Genomic DNA, 18,503 nt, shown 5'->3' on the forward strand with positions numbered 1-18,503 from the left:
GTGTGTGTGTGTGTGTGTGGTGTGTGTGTGTGTGTGTGTGTGTGTGTGTAGCTCTTCTTTTTGATCTACTTCCATGGCTTCATCTATCACCCGTGTGCTGGGGATTTCAAATAGGTGTTTCTAGATAAAACCTCTTGGTTTTATACATTAAGTTGTTATTTATTGCTACATGTTGAGAAGCTGGTTTTTAAATAGACTTTAAAATACGATCTTATCATTTCCCTGTACTTATCCATCCCTGTACTTCTCACCCTGATTTATTCTATCACTTTTTTCAGTTGTCAAAACTGGGAAAGTGGGAATGACATTTTTTTCTCTTTCGCTGCTACATTTTGTCTGCCAGTTCTTAAGTCATCTTAATGCATATTTCTCTCCTTTAGTCTAGTCTGCCTGTCATACTAACTTCAAGGCCAGATGAGTATCTCTCTTTTTAGATTTATTTATTCTATTTTGTGTGGATGAATGTTTTGCTTTCATGTATGTCTGTGCATCACATACATGCTTGGTGCCTTCAGAGGTCAGAGAAGGATGTTGGATCTCCTGGAACCATAGTTACGGACAACTGTGAGCAGCCACGAGGGTGCTGGGCATCAAACCCAGGGACTCTGCAAGACCAAGTTTTCTTAACCCCTGAGCCGTCTCTCCAGCCCCTTATATCATTTTTTTTAAAGATTGCTGTCATAACCTTCCTCCTGACTTGCCTTCCCACAGTTCATTTTCCAGTTTGCTGTCAGAGGAAACTTTGAAATGCTTACACCTCACACGAGACATTCCACTTTTAATCCTCCCAAGGTTCTTCATGACAGTGTCTGGCAAGTTCTTCTACTAAAGCCCTTAGCACCAGGAGAAACTGAACTGAAGTTCTCCATGAAGGCCTCAAGAATGTGGCCAACTACACGCAAGGGCAGCATCTCTTCAACTAGATTTCATATTTTAGCTTTAAAAACCATACTTTGCATTTTTCTCATTTACATCTCCATATAACCCTTAAAAATGTTCTTGAGACATTCATACCCAAGGAAATACCATGGGAAAGCTCTGAGTTCGGTGACAAACATAGCCACTCCTATCACAGTTTGAGGGCCTAGAGTTTAAAGTAAGATCCGTACAGGTTCCATTTTCTTTCATGCCTCTGTGCACCCTGTGACCTCCTCCTATACAGAATTGTCAGCCAGATTCTACCTCCTTTTGCATGTTCTGCTTTCATGATGAAATCACCTCTTTCTCTACACAGGAGCCCCAATTTCACCCTGCTGTATTACAGACCGAGTCACCCTAACAAGTCTCTGTGTGACTGATCCCCAATCTGACTCTCAGAAAGTGGGGTAGATTCACCATTGAGTTTTCATTATACTTAAAATAGCTTGTGATATGACAGTTAGTTCCTTGGAGTAATGTCTTCACCTCTGGCTTATGATGTTATAAAGACAGTGTCAAATTTTACTCTCTCTTAGGATACTGTCGTCATTCAATAAATGTTGTGTACTATATGAAATAATTAATTCTAGGGCTGGGGAGATGGCTCAGAGGTTAAGAGCATTGCCTGCTCTTCCAAAGGTCCTGAGTTCAATTCCCAGCAACCATATGGTGGCTCACAAACCATCTATAATGAGGTCTGGTGCCCTCTTCTGGCCTGCAGGCACACATAGACAGAATATTGTAAACATAATAAATAAATAAATAAATTTTAAAAAAAAGAAATAATTAATTCTAGGACTAGGCATAACACATGCCTGTAGTCCCAGTACATGGGAGATACATGTAGGAGAATCAATATTTTAAGACCCCAATTGTATAGTGAGTTCCAACCAGTCTTAGCTACATGAGACCCTGTCTCAAAAAAAAAAAAAAAAATTAAAACGGAAACTCAATTCCAAACTCTAGTGAATGTGATAACTGACCTCCAGATCATTAGGAGTGTTTATCAGCCAGCATTTTGTATACTCTAGGGATATTGTAAAATATTTTCTACTGGGAGGAGATATTGCCTCTTAATCATTTGTCATTGAACAACTCTAAAATCTGTATTGTCTTAATAATATAAACCAGCAAACATTTCATCTCCACTACCGCCTTATATTCAAACTGAGTTCACACACAAAACAAACACCTTTGTCATTAAGTTCTTGACATTTCTAATATCCTCATCAAAGCTAAGATTTCAAATCCACATATGATAATCTATTTTATGCACATTTAGCGAATGTCCTAATTTTAAAAGTGATATTTTGGATCTTTTATATTTTTTTCTTAAGGTATTAGTAGTATTTTGGAATTTTCTGACCCTTCCCCTTTGCATGCCAGCTTCCTTACGATCTGAACTAAACCATCAACATGCAGCTTCAATTGATTTGCTACGGCATAATCACCATCAAGAACTGGCAGCAGCGAAAATGGAGCTAGAGCGGAGCATCGACATCAGCCGAAGGCAGGTAAGTGTGAGCATGTCCTGCCAATCCCTTAACTCTAGGTCCCCCGAGCCCTCCCGCTAGGAGGGGGGCTTTGAAATAACTGTTAATTGTCCCAGTTATTACCAACATGATCAAGAGTTTCCTGTTTCACAGAGAGAAGCAACCTTACTTTTGTATGTCAGTTATACAATTACATATTATTTTACGACCTTTTGACTGAATATTTTGCAATTTGTTTACATCTTAGGAAAATAAACAATAAAATATGAACAAAATATAAAGGGTAAGGACAGCTCTATTTGCTCGGACGAGCCATGACAAAACACTGTTCTGTGTCTGGGAGGTCCACTGGGGTAGTTGGTAACCACATAGCCCAGGTTTGTCCAGTATGACCAAAACTTCATTTTGAATTTTATGTATTGTAATTTAACTGAAACAGTTACATTGCATGACTCAACTATATAAGAGTAGTAGATCTTCAAAAGAAAGAAGATAATTGATACTACCAAAGTATTCACTACTGCTTATACTTTTTAGACTTTGCTCTTTGGTCTAGTATGTTTTTTGTTTTTTTTTTTAATTTGGTAATCTGTGATTGTGATGATGTGTATGCATGGAAGGAAGCAGCAGAGGCACTGCAGAGAACGCTGCTGTTAACTTATTACACTTACAAGGTTTACGTCCTTGGTAACCATGTTAAGTGGTCAGCTTGGACTTGCTCTTCTTTGCTACGATCTTTTAATTGAGGCATTTTGTAACCATAAAGGGAAGTTACTCTTTGACTATGTCTACAGTAAATGTCTACTTTATGGATCTTATAGAAACATTGACTTGTAGGGAAATCCTTTCTAGGTAGATAACTCTTAGGACAGCAGTGAAAGCAGGCAAAGTCTGCCTTTCTGAAGAATGGAATGTGTGTGTTGGGTCGGGGGCTTCCTAGATGGGAATCCTTTTGAGAGTAAAGAACTGTGGTACTACCAGCCGTTTACTACAAGAGCTATACAACTTACTGAGAGACCTAGGTTCTACTCTTGACTCTGCCATTGGTCATAAATTATCTTTGAGACAAATGATCTCATAAGTAGTGATTTCCTCATTCTAAAACGAGCAAGCTATGCTTTCACCATCTTTTGAGTCCCTTACGTTCCTGATATTGCAACTATGTTCAAATAAGTTCTTCTTAGCTAGATGGAAGAGAAAGGGCCTCAAGGTTTTCTCATTTTAAGCAGTTTGTTTTTGAAGCCTTGTCAGAATGATTATACTTAATATTTAAAATTGTCCTTTTCTCTCCCTCATACACAAAAAACAAATCTGTAGAAAACATTATAGCATTCCTTGTTTTTTGCAGAGTAAGGAGCACATGTGTAGAATAAGTGACCTACAAGAGGAGCTACGGCACCGAGAGCACCACATCTCAGACTTAGACAAGGAGGTCCAGCACCTCCATGAAAACATTAGTACCCTAACGAAAGAACTGGAGCATAAGGGGAAAGAAATTCTCAGAATCCGAAGTGAATCCAACCAACAGATGAGGTATGCCAGTAACCACAGCAGAAGGTAGATGCCTTATTGACTAGAATATTGTTTGAGACACGCAAAGCATATGCCCCTAGTTTTGTGACTAGTCTGCCCTCCCAATAATATAGTGAAGACCACTTTTTACTATGTGGTGGGGATGATATCATCTGGAAAATAGAATGTCTGCATTCTGATGATGTATTTATTATTCATTAGTTTTGGGAAATGACCATAATTAAAGATTTTTTAAATTTTTATTAGAGAAAAGCATTAAAGGAGACAAAATTTAACATTAACCAGACAATTACAGCAAACTATATAGCTTAATTTAACCTGTTTACATTAATTTTCCAAATACTATACCAAAAAGGGGGGCATTTCAAATCTGGTAGAACGTAAGAATTTTGAAAACTTGACTTCAGAATAACATTTTCTTAACTGAAAATAAATCAAACAGGTTGCATGAACAAGATTTAAACAAGAGACTTGAGAAAGAGCTGGATGTCATGACAGCAGACCACCTCAGAGAGAAAAATATCATGCGGGCAGATTTTAATAAGACTAATGAGCTACTCAAGGAAATAAATGCAGCTTTACAAATGTCGTAAGTCATATTGCATTAAAGAAAATTCATGTGTGGATAATAAACCGAGGAGCACTGTGTCTAAGCTCAGCTTCACTGTTCGAATCTAATAAAGCAATGATACTTAGTGAGGAAGACTTAAGTACTGTATTAGAGATGTAAGTAGTATCAGTGTGATATTATGTTCTTTAATTAGAATAAGGCCATTGAATGATTTTGCTTCATTTGCTGCTATTGCCACAGGCCTGCTAAAATCCTACGTATCTTAAGAGTGGCCCCCGTCATACATCACTTCCATGATGACGTCTCAAAGTGTCTTTGTGATATAATGTAAAGTCTTCAGTACATTGTGAGCAATAGAAATTTTATAAGGCCAGGCTTCAGTTAGCAATGCATATTTCACAAAAAGCAAAATATCCTTCAAAGCAAACACACACTTTGAACATAGTGATTCCAGTTAGCAAGAACATTGGTAGTTCCCAGGGAAGCAAAAGAGCTGAGGCTTCCTTTCCTATCCTAGGGTACTGCTTGAATCTCTGCAGTTAGCATTTAAATGTTTTTTTTTAATTAAAGAAATCTATAAAGTAAAATCATTACAAATAAAGCTATTGCTCAAGTTTAGTAAGCCCATTATTCAAGTCAAGATTTGTATGTATTTCCTAACGTTCATTAAGAAGATTAATAGCCCTGTCTTTTCAAGATTTTTACAAACTGCGGCAGACAACTCACTTTAAATCCAGTCTGTCTCTCTCACCTAAGCCCCCGTCTTTAGGTTATCTTAGGCTTACTCTACTCTAGCTACTACTAATGACTCATTCACTGATAGTCCTTTTTCCAGTTATCCAGATACTTCGGTAAAATGACATTAAGTCACCACTGCCCAGAAGGTCGGCCTCGTAGCTTTGTTTGCTTCTCTACTTGTGTTATTAATCCCTACTCACCTACCTCAAATATAGATACCATTGCCACCTCTTCTCTCCCTGTAACTTCTCAGTCTCAGCCAGTACTCAGCCAGTAGAGGCACAGGTGCAGACACATGTAGACACCGTCATGTAGAACCAGGCCCCAGTTGCTGGTGTTCCTGGAGTGGCCTCTGGGATGACGTGCTCTTTCTGATGGGCTCCTTGGCCCTCTTCGTGTAGTGCTCATGTGGGTGAATTTGTCCTGGATAAATTTCAGGAGGGTTCCCACTCAGTGATGTTAACCCATAAAATGGAGAAGAACCTCATTATTTCCAGAAAGTCAGTGATGTGTTCTTTGCTCTTTTTTCAGCCAAATTTTAAGTTTTGTTTTTCAGCCACATGTGTGCAGTGCAGCAGGACATACATGTAACAGGTTTGGTAGAAATCAGATAAGATCAGCCTCAGTGGCATGGCTCTCACACTTCCTGACCTTTGTGTATACTGCGCAGACACTGATATCCTGCTGGCCCTCTTCACATCCTGAAAGAGCACACTCAAACAAAGAACAGTCTGTGTTTGTCTGTGTGTCCTGACATCGCCTTAGAAATAGTAACTTTTACAAAAAGGAAAGGGTGTGTCTGTCTGGACATTATTCTTTTCTGTGGTTTTGCTCCTTAAGAAATTTTAATAAACAGCAAACATTAATATCTCTCTATATTTTTTTTTTTGATTTTTCGAGACAAGGTTTCTATGTGGTTTTGGAGCCTGTCCTGGAACTAGCTCTTGTAGACCAGGCTGGTCTCGAACTCACAGAGATCCGCCTGCCTCTGCCTCCCGAGTGCTGGGATTAAAGACGTGCGCCACCACCGCCCGGCTAATATATAATATATATATAATAATATCTCTATATTTTAATCTTTTAATAATTGAAGAATTAATATTATTAATAAATAAAATATTTTGCCTTATTTTTTAAAACAGGCATTCATTTTTCTACTTTGCCTTGGGTCCACACTAACCAACCACATTTCTCTGTTTTTACCTGCTAACATCGTATAATTTGTCCTTTAGCTTTAGGTAATCCCTTGTTTAATTAAAGTCAAATCATGTACACTTATTTTTGACTTACACTGTCCCTCAGATTTTTCCTGATAACAAATGTTCTGTTTTGGCTCTTCCCAGTCTAGTAGGCATTAGCCATGAGCGGTTATGCAACACTTGAACTGGGGCCAGTGTGACTGAGAACTTAAAATCTAATTCGCCATAATTATGGAAATGCAAATAACAGTCAGTGGACTAGAAGCTAGCATACTGGAAAGCAGTACTGGATGCTTCTGGCCATGTCCTTGCCTGAAGGTTGTCAATCTGCTGAGCAGTTAAGATTTAGACAGCTGATTAGTGGGAGAGTCCTTTCCAGTTTACAGTTGGGGGCTCGGGGTAATGTGAACTGCTCACAGCCTATTGCAAGGGTTACCCGATTGTGTTTGGAACACCTGCACCTCAGCTCCGATGCTTCAGATTCAGAAAACCCCAGTGAATTATTAGAAGGGTGGGGGGTGGGGTACTGTAAAGATCTACACTTCAGCCTACAGGCCAAAGTATGGTGCTGAGGAAACTCTGGAGCAGTTGGGAGCGTCTCCTCACTTCTGCTACAACTCCTTTTGAACCTAGGGAAAACATAGAACACATAGAAAGGAGCATAGAAATAGTGCGAGAATCTCTGTCTTTGGAATGGCTTTTAGAAATTGTGCTCGGTAGTCCCGAGTATTCAGACCCTCTTACAGTTTCATGGAAATTTGCTTGTCTTGACTATGATCCTCTTAAGAACTCTGCATCTAATTTTAAAATGTATTGAGTTTTATTTGTTTAAAAAACAAGCAGGGGCTAGGATATAGCTCAGTGGTAGAATGTTTGCTTAGCCTGTACAAGACAGTGGTTTAATTTCCAAGACCCCCAAAGGGAGATAAAACATAACATCAAATGAGAGGATAGGCTACTCAATTTTACCTAAGTGACATCTTCCTTAGGTAAAGAACGTTTAAGATAAATTAAAAACTGTGCTAGTACTTTGGGGTTCAGAACTATTTATTGTATAAAAAATGGTTAGGGTTTATCATTTTAGTTTTGTGGGTATTTGTTAGTTTGTTTTTTGAAACAGGATTTCATGTAGTCTTTGAAGGGCCTTGAACTCTTTCTTTCCCCGTGACTCTCCCAAGGGTTGGGATTGCAGATGTGGACTGTCACACCTGCCCAGATTGCTTTTGATTGTTTAGGTTTACTTTAAATTAGCCCCTCACTCTACTGAAACAAAAAGATCATTTCTCTGTGAGAACTGTCAATTCTGCACATGCATGTTAGATAGGCCAGTAATTTCTAACTATAAGGATATGCTCTGCCATGCCAGATTTGCTTATTTGAGTCCTTAATCTCTAAAACTCCAATGATTTTATAGTTATTTGGTTCTTTGTTTAATTTTCATGAGCTTTGGGAATGTCTGGAAGTAGCTGTGGTCTTGTTAACACAAAAGAAAATCTCAGAAATTATCAGGAAAATTCAACTGGGAAATGCTTCAGTCCTGTTACTTTTATATGTAACAGAATTCATAAAATGTAATTTCTGGGCTGCATGTGTTCCTGGTAATGATATTGATCAGCTCTACACTTTCTAGTCATTGATTTTCTTGTCAGTTGGGTCTTATAAAGCAACTGGAGGTAGAAGATAACTTGGAAAATGTCTTTGTACATTTAATACAGGACTGTGTTGTTCCTGAGCTATGGAAAATTGACCTCTATACCTGAGCCAAACACATGTTTTTATACACACACACACACACCCAGACACACACACACTGAGAGATATGCTTGGCTAGAGTCTTGTAGTGACCCTAGTTAGCATTCCCATGTGTTCTGCTTCTCCTTTCTACAATTAGTCTTTGTATTACTTTTTAATGGTAATCTGAAAACACAATGAAAATAAAGTTAGATTCTACCTGCCATACCAATTAATGTTCAGAGGCCTGACTTTTATGAATTCGGGTCAGAAACATATTTCATAGAGGCCATTTAAGAACTATGGGACCAACAGACTCCTTGTGGTGGGAAGGGTTAGAGCCCGGCTGGCTCAGTAGTACATGCCTGTAATACTTGCACTTGGGGGGAACAAAGTAGGCCATCTCTGAGTTTACATCAAATCCAAGACACAAACTGAGGCCCCGTGTCAAAAAAAGGAAGGAAGGATGGAAGAAAGCAGAAAAACTTTAAAACAAACAAACAAAAACCCAGAAAACAAAAAACAAAATCAAACTTAGACCCCCCCTCCCCCCAAATCTCCTGCTTCTTAGTCATCCTTTGCACTCAGCCTTTTCGCACTGTTGGTCTCGTGAGCTGCCCAGATGGCTGCGGGAGGGAAACATTGACTAGTGTTGCCTGGAAGTGGATACCGGATGGTACTGAGTTCCTTCCTGTTAGAATGTTGAATGAGCTTCTTGTGCATTTGTAAGGTATAACTGGTTCATAATAGTTTCTTGTTCTCTCCTTTAATGCTTTCCTATCTATACTTGGAGCTTGCTTCCTTTCAATACTTTGTTTTCATTATTATATAGTTTTATTTTTTTTGTTAAAATTGTTGCTGGTGTAAAGATATGTTGTGGGAGAATTAGCTTAGTTAGTAATTCTGTAGGTAACATGTTTCCGCTGAGCTAGGTGTGGCGGTGTATACACTTTTAATCCCAGCACTTGGGAGGCAGAAGCAGTGGATCTCTGAGAGCTAGAGACTAGCCTGGTCTACACAGTGGGTTCCAGGCAAGCCAGGGCAACACTGTGAGACCCTTTCTAAAATAATAACAACAGGATGTTTCAGTTAAATTAAAACATACACTTGAACGGGGAGATCTTTATAACTAAAAGAGGTTCCAAACCTGTAAATGATTGTCTTAGATTCATTTTACTTCTTCTCATTGTTCTGCAACAAAAATAACATCAAGGGTGGGGTTTACCTACCCTTTCTACCTGCTCTTCCCAGCCGTGGGAAGTGGCTCCAAATGGGCTTTGCTTCCAACCACAAAGGCAGCACTTCAGTGACATCTTGTGGCTGCTCCAACACAAAGCCCAAATGCCTTCCCCCGCCCCCCCCCCCCCCCCTTGAATAGATAGAATTTATAAACCTGAATAGAAAACTGAAAAGCTTTCATAAAATGCATACAGGCAATTCTTTTCATATTCTAATCAAATTGCAAGACAATTCTGTGACCACAAAGGATATCATTGATTGTTGCTAAGTACACGCTGTCAAAAAAGAAAGGGGGGAAATGTACTGAGATATATATGCTGTGTGCGTAACTTCGGTACTGACTTAGTCAAGTCCCAGGTGAGCCAGGGATAGTCACTGTCTGGCACCTCACTTCCCTATCCCCCTCTGGCACCTCACTTCCCTATCCCCCTCAGGGCAGCAGTCAGGGGCAGGATGGAAAGCTAGACATTTTTCTCCAAATAATTTGTTTGGCTTGGATTAGTGGTGGGCTTGTATGACTTCAAAATACAGAGACTGTCTACTCTCTAGGATTTACCCGATGGGACAGTGACAGATCACTGGTATCTGCATCATTTAGAAATTACTCAATACTTGTTAAGTAAATTTTTTAAAACTTACTAAGGTGTGGTTAATGAAGAGTCTTGAAAAAATTTATTCGACCTTATCTATTCTGGAAATAATAAAAATTAATTGCTTTAATTATTTATTATTTCTGAAACAGTTCTTTTCCCCCAGACCAAGGCAGAAGATAGCATTCGCATTCTTTTTTATTGGCCCTGCGTCTACTCTTAGCCTCTGCATGATCCATGTCCCCTCTGCTCATAAAGAACAGCCTGTGTTTAGTCTTCAGTGTCACCCAAGTCTGTTCACAGTCTTCTGCCATCCAGGAAAGAGTAGGCCTGCCAGGAATTGTGATTTTTTTTTTTAACTGATGAGGGTTTTTTTACTGGTCCTTTTTAGCAGATGATGTAGAGTTTTAAAACTGCATTCCCCACAAACCAAACAAGAGGATGTCATTCATGTGTGTCTTTTGTTCCCCCTTTGTATCTTTTCTTGTCCTTCATGTATGTCACATACCTCAGCACACAGTATTGTATTGATGGTAATCACTCCTAACTGTCACTGACCTGAGCATGTGATGTTCGTATAACTCAGCGTCTCAGTTCCTTCCCAGAGCTTAGCTTACCTCGCTCACATCCGAGGTAAAGTGGATAGACCCCTCCAGATATAGCCTGTGGCAAGAGCACTTAATGTCTCTTATTCCTGCGGAGCCTTTAGCAACTGCAGCTCTTGAGGCGGTTACCATGCTTGCAAGTCTTGCGTTATATCTGTGTATATTTAACTGGACTAACTGAAAAATGTAGGTATTTACTAGAACAGGATGTGTCTGAGTCCTGTTGTGAGATAAAGGTTTTCTCGTTTATAGACTAGAAGAAATGGAAGAAAAGTACCTGATGAGAGAATCAAAGCCAGAAGATATACAGATAATCGCAGAATTAAAATCCTTGCTTACAGAGAGAGACCAGGTCATAAAGAAACTAATTGTAAGATATTTTCTTTTTAGAAAACTATTTCAGTAATCGATAAACTATTGGTGGGGGAGGCATGGGGAAGTGTTTTTGAATAATGCTAAATGAAAATGAAAAATGCAAAATCTGTGTATTGTGATCAAGTTTATTAGAACATAATTTCAAATTTAAATTTGGCATATATTCTAGTGGGAATTTCACACCTTTCTTACATGTTTTTATTGAAATATTTTAGTACATATTCAATGTTTAATAAAGCCATTACCATTTAATAGTTAACATCCTTTATGTAGGGATGCATATTGTACATATAGAATTAGAACTAAGGAAAATCTGTTAAGATGGCTGAGAATTAGTCTGCATTGTCAACTTACCAATTAGTCTCTTTTTATGTTGTTGTTTGTTTTGTTTTGAGATAGAGTTATGCTATGGAGCCCTTAAAACTCACAGCAATCCTCCAGCCTCAGTATCTGAAGTTCTGGAATTACTGGCAGGCATCACCATGCTTGGTTCAAACGAATCATGTTAATTTCCTAAAGTGTGTTCCCCCTACCACTGATCAGGAGAGCTATTGAACCATCATTCAGGAGACTGGGGTAGGAGGATCTTAAGTTTGAGGCCAACCTGAGCATCATATCAAATTCAAGAAATTTTTGGTATACTCAAGAACCTGTCTCAAAAGCCAAAACCAAACAAGCAAAAAGAAAGGTTTCATAGCCTAGTTTAGGAATAACTCTGTGCTCTTTCGGGGAGTTGGGATATTCCATGTGAAGGATACTCAAAAGATTTTTAACAATAAACTTACTGTCTTCATTAAAACCATTATTACTTGGGAAAATATATATACAAATGTTTGAAAATGTATAAAATATTTTAGAATTTTCTAAAATGCTCTGCCCTGGTCAGTAATTAAAATGTTGCTGTTTATTGCCAATAATAAATGAAGATCTTCATAGTACAAGTGAAAATAACACACTAATCACCTATAGTTCCTTGATTGCTTTAATTGCTCACTCTGAATATTAGCATGTCACAGCACAAGACCAATCTTCTGACATCCTTTAAAAATTACTTTTCTGATTTAAAAAATTCCATCCGTTTTCAGGACTGGGAAGTTGCTTCTGAAACCCACAGGGATGATTAGGGTCCAGAGAGGGATTCCTGTGGCTGCAGCCTACCAGGCACCCCGTTTTCCTCATTCTACCCAGCAACAGTAGAGTCAGGGAGAACCGCTGTTCCATTTAGGAAGTGAGCAGGCATAGCCAGTGCAGTCATCTGTGGCCCCCACGTCACTATTTATCTTTCCAGTTACTTCTTGAAATGTTACGGCTACACTGTATTTTGCTCACCAAAGGGCAGATCCGCACTGTTTCTACAACACAGTCATCCCTACACCTCAGGGCGTGTGGGCCAAGGCAGTCAGTGGCAACTAAGATGGTTAGGAAGAGTCTGGTCGTGCTGAACTACACTAGAATCGAGGCCAGTCTGAACACAGCCCATTCTCTTACCCCGCGGCTCTATCAGCTGTGGCCTTCCCAGTCTGCTTGTTCAGTTGTACTCATCCCTCCAAAATGAATGATTTTCTCTCTGTAGAGACCATTCATTTTTCTAGTGCCATGACTGTAATACATATGATGTCAAAGGAAAGACAAGATGAGATGGAATCCATTTTCAGGTATTGAAGGATAATATAAGGTGGTATAATCCTTACATATGGAAACCACTCAGCCATGTATACTAACAGAAATTCTTAGCGTCAGTGCCTGGCCCTGGCAGCCCTAACACTGGATGCTGGGTCACTTGTTCTCAATAGGCCAAGTAAACAGACAATAGTGAAAAGTAGGAAAAAAATGTATTACATGAGGCCATGTGAGAAGAGGTAAAAATAAGTCTCATGGCCTTCTCCCCTGAACCCCAGTGCAAAAATCACTGGGGTCCTGCATGAGACTGAGGTTTGAATGCCAGATGAGAGGCGGACATAACTTAATAGTCCTGACCCAGATGTCTTCTTGTCCATCCTCATTGTCTTAGCTCCAGTCTCCCTGACAAGGTGACCTGATAACCTGTCAGAAATGTCTGAAATCCTGTCTGGGGACAAGTTCTCCCTCTGCCTGGCATCTCTGTCTTTTCCTTTCTGAGCATGAGACTCAGAAAATTCTGATTCATTGGGGGACCATTGTTACTACACTCTGGCAGGTGTGTCTTCAGTGTTACTCATTCCTGCCAGGACAGTTGTGTGAACACACCTCAAGTACAAATGAGACCCACTCAGATGCCACAGTCCGTACCACAAAGAGATCTAGGACTCAGTAGATCTTGTCTTGAGTGAAAGGGTATTAAATGGTATGGTTATGTCCCTAGGCCTAGGGTTTAAAACGTGCTAAAAGCTGACCTGCTAACAAGCTTTAAGCCACTGGCAGTCAAGCCTAGACATGTTTAAACAAAATACATAAACCTTTATAGTTTATTAAATTCTTAACGAAGAACTAGCAGTCATACAATTTAAGTTTGTAAATCTATAATAGAAAATGTTAAAAGGCTGTTTATAATTCTTTTGTATAGGAGGATAATAAATTTTATCAGCTGGAATTAGTCAATCGAGAAACTAACTTCAACAAAATATTTAACACAAGTCCTACTGTTGGTGTTATTAACCCCTTGGCTAAGGTATGTGCCACAGACACCATAATGTAGGGATGTGCTTGAGACCTGGAGGGAAATGGGCTAAGTTATGTGGAGCAAGCAGCATAAGGGTAGTTTCTTAAGTGTAATAATCTCCTACTAAAGTTTACTAATTCTTTGTTCATTTTCAAAATGAGCTACTCATATATTGATAATTTATACTCCTTAAAATATTTTATTAATATTGAATCACTTTGCTCTATCCTTGTTTTCATATATCTAAAGAAAAGCAAACTTCTGACACAGATTAATTTATCGTCATTTCCTTATTGATCACAATAGTCTGTATAGCTCAAAAAGACTCTGGCACCAAATGCCAAACAGTTCTCCCTAGCTACAGGCCTTCCATCATAGGGGAACTAAACGTGAACCTGTAAGCTTTCACCTTCTTTGACTGTTCTTGACAATTTAGGTAAAACTTTTTCTGATTCTGTATTATTTATTCTCTTAGAACAAATGGAAGAGCCTTGAATTAGATCTAGCTAACTTATGCATCATTGCCCAGCTTTTCCCCCATCCCTAGTCTTTGGGCATAGTGGGTATTCCGTAAAATGTGTTAAAATGCACAAATGTATCACATTTTTTTTAAAGGCAACACAAATTATTCTATAAATAAAGCCAGTGATGAATAAATCATTGTATATGCTGGTTTCACATGGACTGTGAACCTCTTAGGAGAGAACAATAAAATAAAGCTTATATTAAAGCTGTTTTTAATCCATATTTTATTGCTTCACATTGTGCTTATTTCTGCTAGGCCCTTACCCAGAAATTTTATTTTCAAAGCTTATACAATTTCTCTGTTTAGAATACCAAACTTACTCTTTTTTTCAGGAGTGTTCCAAACTTTGAACTTCAATGTTTTACAAACTAAAAAATGATAGCTCTCTCTTTAGAACTTCACATAGAAAGCTCTCAATAAATAATTGAATGAGTAAACAGAATTGATTTTTATGCTGGGTTTTTGTTTGATTTTTGAAAGTCTCATGTGATCTAGGCTGCCCTTAAACTCCCTTCACTGCCAAAGCTGGTCTTGAATTTACCCTGTAGCCAAGGCTGGCCTTGAACTAATACTGACTCTCTTACCTCTACCTTATAATTGCTTGGATTATAGCTGCATGACATCCACCTGTCTTTAATTTTATTATTAAAATTAATAATTTAGATAACATAGCTTTAAATTAGAAAATAGGTTTATGTAAATGAAGCACAGTAGAGAATTGTATTTATTTTATCAAAATTAATTTTTTAGCTTTAAAACCACTACTTTAGAATTTTACCAGAAGTATTGATTTTTTGTTTGCGTTTGTTTAGACCATATTGGCCTTGAACTCAAAGAGTGCCAGTATTAAAAAGTAAAGTGTGCTACCTACACCTGGCTATCAACTGTCTGATTTCTTAAAGAAAAAGAAACAAACATCCTAAAACCTTTAAAATGTGAAGCCCTCTGCAGATTAGATAAGACAGTGTTGCCCGTCAGCTGCTGTTGAACCTCATAGCTTTCCAGTGTGCGTGCACAGGGCTCTAATGCTAGAGACACATTGTACCGTAGACAGTCAGTCACAGGGGAGGCGTGCTGATCATCCACAGGACTGGATTGTATTAAGTGATATAAAAGGCCTATCTTGGATATTATTTCCATTTTTTAAAACTAACTTTAGCATACATCCAATTGAAAAATATGTGAGAATATTCTAAGTGAATTACAACATACTAATCTTAATTTTTATTTTTAATAAAGGTTGATGTTATCAATTCTAGAGCTAGGGATAAAATTTTGAGGCTGCATTTGTGTTCCTCTTACTTCTGTTCATTTTAAGTGCTGATCAGATATTAAAAATTAATTACTCTTGACTTCAGCCTTTAAACTGTGAGCTAATTCATGATATTGCCAGTTAATTAAAAATGCAGATTTAGTTATACAGATTTCATTTTCTTTCTTCAGAAAGATGGCACAGAGAATTTAAAATCAAATTATTTAAGTCAGTTTTTAAGTCTTTAGATAAAATGTGGATTTGTTTCAAACTATGATGCCAAGCATTTCTTATTCCTTTTTTTTTTCCAGGCAAGAACAGCCTCTCTTTGACAGATGGATAAAGTCTATGAACCTCTCTTTTAATATTATGTTTAACTTGATGCCTTCTGATTTTAGCCTAAACCCAGTCACCCCTGTGGTTTGGAACTTCTCCTACCTCACTTGTTCCCTGCGCCCTGCTCTCTGTCCTGTTCTGCTCTTCGCCTGGTCCATGCAGTGGTTAGGGAACAGAGGGAAAATACTCCTAAGTGTCCCTTGCCCTGTGCTTTCTGTCCTGGTAGCATGCCTATCTTTGAGGATTCCATATAGATGAACACTTTCAAGGATCGCCAGACCACACTTTGGGTAACACTGGTTAATTTTAACATGATAATTTGACACAAAGGTTCCAAAAAATTTTCCATGCCAAATTTATACTTTCTACTATTTCCTGTTGTCTTGTTGGTTCTTATGCCGCAAATGAGTGTTCTCACATGTGTTATTTTTAACGCAGCAAAAGAAGAAGAATGATAAGTCCCCAACAAACAGGTTTGTGAGTGTTCCCAATCTAAGTGCTCTGGAATCCAGTGGAGTGGGCAATGGACATCCTACCCGCTTGGAACCCATTCCCAATTCTCCGGTCCATGAAGTTGAGTTCAACAGCAACAAGCCACTTCCGCAGCCATTGCCACCCAAAGAGCCCAAGACATTTTTGAGGTGAGCCTGTCTCACCAGTAGCTTTTTTCCCTTGTTTTTCACATTTTTAACTTGAGAAATTTTCATTTTAATCATCTCAGAGAATTCTGTTTTGACACTGTCCAAAAATTTTTTTAATTTGTCATTAGTGAATTTTCTAAATCCTAACAGAGGTGTTCACATAATTCATGCGCTGAGAATTTTAATATTTATAGTTTACGAGGGTTTTAGTAGTGCTAACTTTTATTAGAATTTTCATTTCTTACGGTTTACATATTTATTTCCTTATATCATCCTTTTAAGATATATAAGCATATTGCCAAATTAAAAAAATAAGCTCTGAAAACTTAGCAATATAGTTAAATACAGATAAATTTAGAAACAAATCAGTTTTAAAATTATTCTAGTTTGAAGCTGCCTCAGAGCTGATTAAATATATTAAGTAAATTCTGAATGAAATAAAATTATTAAGCCATTTAAAGAATTAAAATTTTAAAAATGCTATTTTGTCCTCACTTTAATACAACTTACTTTTCTTGTTGTTGATTCAAGTTGATTTTTTTCTTTTTACTAAATCCTAATAACTCCACTAGTAAATTTTACAAGTGGAGTAGTATTTTTGCTTCTAAGCTAAGCGATTTCTAACACAGTTAATGACTAATTCTTTTAAAGAGTAAGGAACTCGTAAGAATGAAAACTAGTCGAGTTTGTCTCTGAACGTGTCTCCTGCTAAACACTCTGTGTTGCTTGTCTCCCGTGCGGGCGCTCAGGTATCAGTAGGATGCATGTGCATGTGCTCGAGGGACGTGGCCGCTGGAGCTTCCATTACACATTGTTGCGTGCCTTGTAATTCCCCCAAAGACGGTAGGGATGCTTTCGTTTCTTAAATAGCCCAAAGAATCTTAGTTAGAATTAAGACAGACTACTTGGAGAATAGAAGAAAACCCGGTTTCTAATGCACTCTGTTGAATATCATCTGCCTCTGGAATGATGGAAGCTTAGAGTAACCTTGATTTGGTTACGACTTTAGCTCTAGTGGAGGATACAAATGTGAGGATCAATGCTTGTATCAGATTATGGTAATTCAAAGGGAAAAGTTGCCCAAAGAGGGAACGCTATTTTGTTCTCTCTCTCTCCCCATAAATACTCATTTTTTTTTAAGCTTCCGAGATGATAATATTGTATTTGCCAGTTGTTTACTTTCGGGCCTTATGGAGTAATAATTGTGATGTGGCTCCTGTCACTGAGATCATCTGAGCTGACACAGTAATTCCTGTTCTCAGAGGACCTGCTCTGATGCAGAAGGGTAGTAGCCAGTCCTTACATACCGTTCTGACGAGGGTGGCCGGTGGTGAAAATCAGTGCTTACAATTTAATTGCTCTCCCGTGTCTCTGCAAACTGTTTAATCCTGGGTTACATGTCTCTCTCTTTATGAATTCAGTCCTCCTCAGAGTGAAGCTTCCCCGGTGACTTCTCCAGATCCCCAGCGCCAGGAGTGGTTTGCCCGGTACTTCACATTCTGAACGAATTGTGCTGGCACAGCTCTGGTGGACTGTGACAAGAGCCTGCCTGCATCCGCATCAGTATGTGCACAGGCTCCCCTGTGTAGAGCACTGTGAATGAGGTGTTTGTCCAGTTTGAAGATGCACTGTATTTCCTGTGATAGTTATTGGAATCACTCTCTGAGGGTACTATATTATGTGTGTAATTATAGCAATTATTTTTATTTGAGATGGAAGTCTTTAATCTTTGTAATTACTGCATAATAAATTTTGTTAGAACAAATGGTTTTTGTTGTTGTTTTCTATTAAGTGTGCTTTAAACACTTTTTAATACCAGGTGTAAGACTTGTCAATAAGTATCATTGCATTAATGATAATTGTTATTTCAATAGTCTTCAAATCAATATAGGGAAATATATTCTATTAATAACTTTCAATGTTGTGTATTTTAACTAAATTGTCAACATTTATAAATCTAGAATAAAAGAATTTATGTAAATTGTGTACTTCCAAGTATATGAATTCTTGCTGACTTATAGCTTTTTTTCCTTTTTTATTCTGGTAGATGAAATATAAACCTTCAGTACAGCTAATATCTATGATTAATATTATTTTTACTATAATTTGTTTTAAAAG

At 38.1% G+C, this 18,503-nt stretch overlaps 1 protein-coding gene across 11 annotated transcripts in view; it reads left to right on the forward strand.

Moving 5' to 3' along the window:
• Fam184a (family with sequence similarity 184 member A) overlaps positions 1 to 18,366 on the forward strand; it is a 132,914-nt gene extending 114,548 nt beyond the window's left edge. For 2 of the 11 annotated variants that reach the window (XM_041654948.1, XM_041654949.1), the window contains 7 exons: positions 2,305 to 2,432; positions 3,760 to 3,944; positions 4,387 to 4,533; positions 10,870 to 10,987; positions 13,535 to 13,639; positions 16,183 to 16,385; positions 17,807 to 18,366. In XM_041654948.1, coding sequence (XP_041510882.1) covers positions 2,305 to 2,432; positions 3,760 to 3,944; positions 4,387 to 4,533; positions 10,870 to 10,987; positions 13,535 to 13,639; positions 16,183 to 16,385; positions 17,807 to 17,888 — 968 coding nt within the window. In that variant the 3' untranslated portion in view covers positions 17,889 to 18,366. Of the gene's footprint in view, positions 1 to 2,304; positions 2,433 to 3,759; positions 3,945 to 4,386; positions 4,534 to 10,869; positions 10,988 to 13,534; positions 13,640 to 16,182; positions 16,386 to 17,134; positions 17,229 to 17,806 lie in introns of those variants that run through there. The other 9 variants (XM_041654951.1, XM_041654952.1, XR_005974556.1 and 6 more) reach the window with 8 other exon arrangements.
• Positions 18,367 to 18,503: the final 137 nt, after the last annotated feature.

The sequence above is a fragment of the Microtus oregoni genome, unplaced genomic scaffold (assembly GCF_018167655.1).
Source record: "Microtus oregoni isolate MIOR12 unplaced genomic scaffold, Mior012 000006F_ref0000085, whole genome shotgun sequence".
NCBI lineage: Eukaryota > Metazoa > Chordata > Mammalia > Rodentia > Cricetidae > Microtus > Microtus oregoni.